The sequence below is a fragment of the Zootermopsis nevadensis genome, unplaced genomic scaffold, assembly GCF_977971745.1.
Source record: "Zootermopsis nevadensis isolate Lab colony 2312 unplaced genomic scaffold, Znev_1.0 Znev_ptg000003l, whole genome shotgun sequence".
Taxonomy (NCBI): domain Eukaryota; kingdom Metazoa; phylum Arthropoda; class Insecta; order Blattodea; family Termopsidae; genus Zootermopsis; species Zootermopsis nevadensis.
This window is the reverse complement of record NW_028259135.1, coordinates 6,006,340-6,014,352: the sequence shown is the minus strand read 5'-3', so window position 1 is coordinate 6,014,352 and position 8,013 is coordinate 6,006,340. Positions and strand designations below refer to the sequence as shown.

The 8,013-nt window shown below is 48.5% G+C and overlaps 1 protein-coding gene and 1 long non-coding RNA gene across 2 annotated transcripts in view; one reads left to right on the top strand and one right to left on the bottom strand.

The window, feature by feature from the left end:
• Positions 1 to 1,766: 1,766 nt before the first annotated feature.
• LOC147874923 (uncharacterized) lies at positions 1,767 to 7,699 on the top strand. The gene is made up of 3 exons (XM_087341028.1): positions 1,767 to 1,922; positions 3,592 to 5,812; positions 7,398 to 7,699. The coding sequence occupies exons 1-3, from the start codon at positions 1,835 to 1,837 to the stop codon at positions 7,588 to 7,590; spliced, it is 2,502 nt and encodes an 833-aa protein (XP_087197154.1). The 5' UTR covers positions 1,767 to 1,834; the 3' UTR covers positions 7,591 to 7,699.
• The window catches only part of LOC147874921 (uncharacterized), a 25,795-nt gene continuing 23,949 nt past the window's right edge, over positions 6,168 to 8,013 (bottom strand). Inside the window, exon 3 of the long non-coding RNA XR_015532745.1 lies at positions 6,168 to 6,255. This is a non-coding gene — a long non-coding RNA (uncharacterized LOC147874921). The remainder of the gene's footprint in view (positions 6,256 to 8,013) is intronic.

Below are 8,013 nucleotides of genomic sequence, written 5' to 3'. Positions count from 1 at the left end.
GTCTGTTTCGTTTTTGTGGCGCGAAGCCTGACTGAAAGTCACGGACACTTCGTGAAACGAAGTGTGACGGGGTCCGGCAAGATGCTTCCTCCCGATATAACCACAATCCACTTTGCGTCAAGTTCGTTTGCGCATTCAAAAGTGACCCTGGAAATTCGCATTAATTTCGTATTTGTTTATGGGATGTTTAACGACTCTATTACCTGTGACTATATAGTGCCGAATGATTGCATGGATAATGAATTTGGAAGGATATTGAAGGAAGCGGACATGGAATAATTCTAAGTACTATACAGACATTCACCTGATTGAAACGTATTTTCAGGATAACTGGTGCTCGGACAGAAATTTTACCCGAGGACCTCCAGGATTTGAACACTAATTTCCTTACGAACATCAGTTGTTCGTCGTTTATTCTTCTTGAGGGCAGGCCTGACCTGAGGCTGGAATTCCCTCTCGTCTTTCGATCGGGATTCACCGAGCGCTCAAGCGGCCATATTGGATGCGTTTTCTTGGTTTTCTCAGCTGCTACTCCGCCTTCACGAATGTTTCCTCTGACATTTAACTACGCCTTCCAGATTGCTTACTTTAATATCAATGGCTTTCGATGTTTCTTCGGCTGTACCCCTGAAATATGTGAACGACAAGTTAGCAAAACGAAACTCACTCATTTCATAATCCGCTTATTGGGGCTGAGGAAAACCAAGAGAAACCTGAAGATAACTAGTCTAATGTCTCAAATTCGAACTTAAAGACCTCTCGATTACAAAGCTGACCTCATTGCAACGTTCAATTACCGAGTTTTAAATGGGCCACGACGTAACTACCCACGTCCTCTCGAATATCCATTTATACTTATCCATAAGTACAAGCTGCTAAGGGGAGAGTGACGTTGTTCCTGGCGTCTTTAAAGACATTTGGGTGATGAAGGTGTCGCTTTGTCCATTGGCCGGTTTGCAAGTAATGGAAATGACAAAATTCTTGCTCTGTCTAGTCAACAAAACCGAAAGAATTTGTTGTGTTATAAGTTTTAACGAAAGAATCACAAAGAATTTAAGCCACTCTTAATTTTAATTTGGTCCAGCTATCCTCAAGTGTCTTGATTCCATCAGAATAAGTCTCGTTGTCGTAACGGGAAACAAATCCTTAACACATGTTGCATTCTGGCAGCCCAAAACGCTTCTCGCCAGAATTGTTTCGAGCCCTAGTACGAATATTTGTACCGATCGTAATATTACGTGCTGTGCGTCTGAGTACCGTTGAAGTAATGGTAAGGAGAGCAGAAGGGTGGGAGGGGTAGCAGATAAGGATGCGCATACTGTCCAAATATTCTAGAGCTAAGTAGAGATAAGATTTATGCTCTTAAACAATTAGTATAACATGAACAATTGTTTGGTAAAATTAAGTTAGGTTTAATTTAATTAAATCACACTATTTGCTCTAACGTGACTTGAACTTTGAAACTCAGATCACATAAAAAGCAGGAAATATATTTCAAGCAGGATGCTTAGTATTTAAAGGATAGGGGTACATTTCTTTTGTGTTATGAAGGCAGTCAGGCTAGTAATAAACCTGAACATACATTCTGTTACAGGTTTTCTCCTCGTACATTCTGAACAGACGTCTGGTTGTTCAACCATTTATAGAACCAGCAATTCGGGACTTAAAATTTCCGGGAAGCTGTACGTTCAGCTATGGCTTAGGGTCAACCCTGTCCAGTCAGCGTATTGGACGTCCCTACCTGACCGTCTGATTCACTCGTTAGCATCCTGCTCGCCAACATCTATATAAGAGAGAGAAGGGGCCTTCACGAGCTCACTGTGGCGCTGTGATCATGGCGACGTCTGTGCTATGGTTCTGTCTTGCGCCAATAGTGGCAAGTTTGGCTCTGGAGAATGCCAATACTCTCGCACCGTCTGCAGGTGAGTTCAATTGTTGAACGTTTTGAAATGTATTACTACAAACAAAAGAAAGTTGTTGTTGCAAACATCTTTCTGATATTTGCAACCCACTTACAGTGAACGCAAAATAACTCCGAGATTCATTGAACGTTATAAATACGCACGTGGGTGAGAAGGGAGGTCCATAAAGGAACGGAAGCAGATATTGAGATTCAACAAAATCCTTGCTTGTGCAAAATAAGATGTGAAATTATTTGGTTTCGGCTGTAGGAGTAGATATTTAGGACAAAAAGTTAGGTTAAGGGCAGACTCGTGAAATACTTGCTACCGTTCGGCTCAGAATCTTTCGTATTTATATCTCCAGTCTGTAACTTGAAGATTAAAATATACCAAACTATGTCCGTAGGCTTGTCGTTCCTCTGTGGTGGTATGAAGCCTGAATATGGATTGAAGTAACATGAGGGCAGAGAATAAGTTTAAAGCTGGATGGCTGTCTTCTGGGTTGTAGCACCATGTAGTCTGATGGAAGCAGCAAGGACCTCTGAAACGTCGGTAAACCTTTACCAGATTACACGGCGCCACAACCCAAAAGACAGCTATCTTCATATTCACCGCCGTGAGAACGCGAAGTTCTGCTTAGTACAAGTTATTTCCCTCCAGATTTAATTACGACATTGAATGGGATAATTCTGTTTAAACTGATGTTGAGGAAACAGGCTGCGGGGATGTACTTGAAAAATTTGGTTCAGTAAAGTGAAACATTCTATATTGCACGGTTGCGGAGCGCGGGGTTCGAATCAAACTCGATGCTTTGGTAAGTCCGTCTATTTGTGTGCTGCCATCTGCTTGCGTCAGACAGCATTATTTCTGACATCCTGATACAGAATTTGTAAATTTTTGTTCCAATTTTTTTTTTTAAAAAAATACTGAGTGACTGTCGTTCCGTTATCTCGTCTCTGAGTATAACAAGCGTATCCAATGTATTTTACTTAAATATCCTGTTCTTCTGCTGTGTTTAGAAGGTACTGAAACCAATCAGCTCCAATGTCACAAAACCGTGACGAACATGGCCGCTTGTAATTGTCATGGTTGGTTTGAAACAAGTGAGAGGCAAAGCAGCGTGACTAAACTTGTGCCATCAAGTTTAAACTGCAAGGCTATTTGTTTATTAATCCATATAATTTCTTAATGTGCTTATTCATCTTCGAGGTAACTGCACGTAGATATTTTTAATTCACGTCTCTTCGGTTGGACGCGCAAACCATCTACTGCTGAAGTTCGGTATTTACACTACAGATGGCCTACCACACTGCACAGAATCAACAGTTGTTCCTCTTTGTATTTCAATAAAAGCCTCATCGTATCGAAACACATTTCAAAACTGGCAGCTTCTGAAATAAAGCCAGGTCCATTGAGGTAAAATCAAGAATAATATTGGCTGTAAAGCCGTTTTTACCATTTGACAGCCTGAGAGGATTGTATTAATAAAAGCTAAAGGCCTGGAAGACGTATTCCAAAGGCTGCTCGTTCCTCTGTTTTTGATCTCGATGTCCGATTAGGCCGCGACCCTTCACTCTCAATATATCGATATCTCGAATGCGGCTGTTTCTGTACTGAAACCGCCATTAACCCTGACTTTTCTCGGCTACTGCACGGACAATTAGTGTTTTTATTGTGCCGTAATTTTCAGACGACAGTGACTACCTGCCCCATCCCGTGAGGACCGCCGTTGGACAAGCCAGTCGTCCCGCTTCGGACACCAGTTACATCCGTTTCGTGGAAATCGCCCCAGATGGCAGTGATGACTCGAGTCCGATCGCCGGCGATGAGGGCGCAATGCCATCTCTTGTCTTTTGGCCTAACCTGGCTGACCTTGAGGTCTTCCTGGCTAAGACCGGCAATTTGAAGCCCTGGAAAGTTGAGACCGGCATCTCAGGGAAGGAGAGCCGGTTCCGGCGCAGTCCGGGTCCCTTGGGTGGCGGTTCTCTTCTCTTCTCAGGGCCCAGTAGCAGCTTCTCGTCCAGCCAGAGCAGCTCCTCCTCGTCCTCCGGAGGCGGGGCAGGGGGCAGCTTCAGCAAGAGTAGTAGCAGCTCAAGCTCAAGTGGAGGAGGTGGCGGCAGCTTAAGCAAGAGCGGCTCTTCCTCCAGTAGCGGGTCCTTCGGAGGAACACTTGGCGGCGGTGTGGGAGGAATTGGAGAGGGAGGAGGTGGATATGGAGGAAGCAGTAAATTTTTAGGCGGAGGTGGGGGTGTTGGAGGCGGCGGCAGTGGAGGACACGGAGCAGGCAGTGGGCTGAGTGGAGGAGGTTATGGAGGTGTTGGAGGCGGTGGACTTGGAGGCGGCGGATTTGGAGGCAGCGGCAGTGGAGCCCATGCAGGAAGTGGTGGATTTGGAGGCGGCGGGAGTGGCGGACACGGAGCAGGCAGTGGGCTGAGTGGAGGAGGTTATGGAGGCGGTGGACTTGGAGGCGGCGGATTTGGAGGCAGCGGCAGTGGAGCCCATGCAGGAAGTGGTGGATTTGGAGGCGGCGGCAGTGGCGGACACGGAGCAGGCAGTGGGCTGAGTGGAGGAGGTTATGGAGGTGTTGGAGGCGGTGGACTTGGAGGCGGCGGATTTGGAGGCAGCGGCAGTGGAGCCCATGCAGGAATTGGTGGATTTGGAGGCGGCGGTAGTGGCGGACACGGAGCAGGCAGTGGGCTGAGTGGAGGAGGTTATGGAGGTGTTGGAGGCGGTGAACTTGGAGGTGGTGGACTTGGAGGCGGAAGCAGTGGTAGTCAGTCAAGCTCCGGTAGTTCAAGCAGTAGCGGAGGAGGAGGCATTGGCGGCGGACATGGTGGTGGTGGTCTTGGAGGCGGCGGACTTGGGGGTGGCGGCAGTGGCGTACACGGAGGAGGAAGCGGACTTAGTGGAGGAGGTTATGGAGGTGCTGGAGGCGGCGGATTTGGAGGCAGCGGCAGTGGAGCCCATGCAGGAATTGGTGGATTTGGAGGCGGCGGTAGTGGCGGACACGGAGCAGGCAGTGGGCTGAGTGGAGGAGGTTATGGAGGTGTTGAAGGTGGTGGACTTGGAGGCGGTGGACTTGGAGGTGGTGGACTTGGAGGCGGAAGCAGTGGTAGTCAGTCAAGCTCCGGTAGTTCAAGCAGTAGCGGAGGAGGAGGCATTGGAGGCGGACATGGCGGTGGCGGTCTTGGAGGCGGCGGACTTGGAGTTGGCGGCAGTGGCGTACACGGAGGAGGAAGCGGACTTAGTGGAGGAGGTTATGGAGGTGCTGGAGGCGGTGGATTTGGAGGCGGAGGCAGTGGAGCCAATGCTGGAAGCGGTGGATTTGGAGGCGGCGGTAGTGGCGGACACGGAGCAGGCAGTGGGCTGAGTGGAGGAGGTTATGGAGGTGTTGGAGGCGGTGGACGTGGAGGTGGTGGACATGGAGGTGGTGGACTTGGAGGCGGAAGCAGTGGTAGTCAGTTAAGCTCCGGTAGTTCAAGCAGTAGCGGAGGAGGAGGCATTGGCGGCGGACATGGCGGTGGCGGTCTTGGAGGCGGCGGACTTGGAGGTGGCGGCAGTGGCGTACACGGAGGAGAAGGCGGCCTTAGTGGAGGAAGTTATGGAGGTGGACTTGGAGGCGGTGGACTTGGAGGCGGTGGACTTGGAGGCGGTGGACTTGGAGGCAGTGGACATGGAGGCGGAGGTAGTGGTAGTCAGTCAAGCTCCGGTAGTTCAAGCAGTAGCGGAGCTGTTGGAGGAGGAATTGGGGGCGGACATGGCGGTGGTGGACTTGGAGGTGGCGGATACGGTGGAGGTGGATCAGGAGGAGGCGGCCACGGTGGATTCGGAGGTGGTGGTTATGGAGGTGGCGCCAGTGGAAGTTCCTCGAAGAGTTCAGCCTCCAGCTCCAGCCAGAGCGGTGCAGGCGGGTGAGTTTCACTGCGCTCGCAACGAACGGTGCCGCTCAGCTCAGGTTGTCTGTTTTTCTGTCTGTCCCGTACTTCCGTAGCGTAAGAGAACTGTCTGTGCGCCTCTCCGTCTGCAAACTTCTCGTCCCAAATAAAGCCTTTATTTTGTGAATGTTTTAGGGGCAGAACAGGAGGGAAGTTGGCTACGTGTAAGAACCAGCAGGGGCTCACACACCACTGCCTTGTTGAAAACTTTTTTATTTTCAAAAAAATACATGTTTTAGCCAATGGGCGTGTCGCAATGTAAAGCATCGCGCAGCGCAAATTCTGACAGGACTACAGAAAGTAGCTCTAACCGCCATGTAATTCCTTGAGGGTCGCGTTCAGACGAAGACTGGGCCTGAGACGGTTGGATTAATGGCGATGCGTGTCCGTAGAAAGTGGACTGAAACCTGTGTCCGTCTCTGTAAAGATTGAAGTAACAATGCTTTAAGCGATCCGTTTACCCTGTCTCTCCTCTTAAGCACGTCACATAGTTCAAGTTACCTACTGTTTACAAGCGGACTGTCAGCATTGGTCAGTCACGTTTTGACATTCACGCGCTAATGAGTGGCTGGCCTTGACATTCAGGAAACTTTGTGGGAAAAATTAAGATTGTAGTCTGTGCACAGTGACGATTAGCAGCAACTGATGTGTCACTCACAAAAAGTTAAATTGTCCCACTGCACGCCATGTAGGCGCTTGGGGGGAGGGGTGGTGTAGTTCCTACTCATTCTTGACATCGGCACTAGATGGGGTGAGTGGTCAGCATCACGCCCCGACCGCGTTTTACCACTGGGAAAGGACATAGGTACCTGTTGGATAGCAGGTTGGGTGGGCCTCAGAATCGATCTGGACGCTGTGCCGAAGATATAAATCTCTCGCCTCTACCGGGAATCGAGTTCCGGTTTCCGGATTTTAGCCTCTGACCGAGTTCTCATCACTAGTTAAGTTACTTCCTTCAATTTCAACACTTGGAACCTTGTACTACTTCAATTCTTAGATAAAATTTACTGCACATTGCAATCAGCGGTTTTCGTAGGGTAAGCAAATACGGTACCCCTCAGGGAGGCAGGACGGATCAGAAACAGGCAGGGTATCGAACAATTAAACATCTAAGATTTCAGAGAGTATGAAGATGACAGTCCTCTGGGATATTGCGCAGTGTAATCTCGCATAAAACGATGTGTTTTAGACAGTAAGCACCTCTGAAACGTCGGTGGTCTACGAGACTTTTCGCCGCAATTCCCCACAAGACAATCACCTTCAATGAAGATGGCTGTCGTCCGGGTAGTTGCGCCGTGTAGTCTGGTAGAATTTTACCGATGTTTCAGAGGTCCTTGCTGCCTCCATCATCAGGGCTTGTCACTCAACGCCCTCAAGATGGAAGCAGCAAAGACCTCTGATACGTTGGTAATCTTCAACCCTGAAGACAGTCATCTTCGGACGTACCGACGTGAAAATTTGAAATTCTACTGAATATATGCTGCTTTGACATTGATTATAACGTGTTGCATTTGAGGTATGGAGTACAAGAGTAAAACCAAGCTTTGTAATTGCTTTACAGGCATGGGGCAGGGTGTGATTCCTGTGGAGGCGATGAAAATATCCTGCTGTCAAGAATCGGATCGTCTGATGACGGCTCAACTGGAGTTGGCGGCAGTGGCGCCTCTACGGGCAAGGGCGTGTACTCGGCCTCAAGCTCCTCCATTGACCACACCGGAAGAGTCACGTACAGCGCTCACGCGGGAAAAGTGTGAAGCTCTACGTACAGATTTGCAGATCAAATTACTGCAAATGAAACCCAATCTTCATTGTTGTCAGCTGAACATCAACAATATGTTCTAATAAATCACGGTTGTAAACAAACTTTCACGGACTTTTATGACATTAACGTGTACTCTCTTCTTTGTACTCTATTCTGAGGCCTCAATTACATGCTTCTCAGTCTGTCCAGTAAATTACCTGTGAAGTACGTAAGTGCCAAAACGTGGCATGGACATCTTCCTTTCCAATAATTTTTCCTCCCGAATGGGAGGTGGTAACAGAACCCGGAAGTTCAACAATGCCGCTGACACGCGGCACGACTCTGGCCCCTCTCATGTAATGTAATGTAAGGTAATGTAAGGTAAGGTAAGGTAATGTATGGTAAGATAATGTAAGGTAAGGTAAGGTAAGGTAAT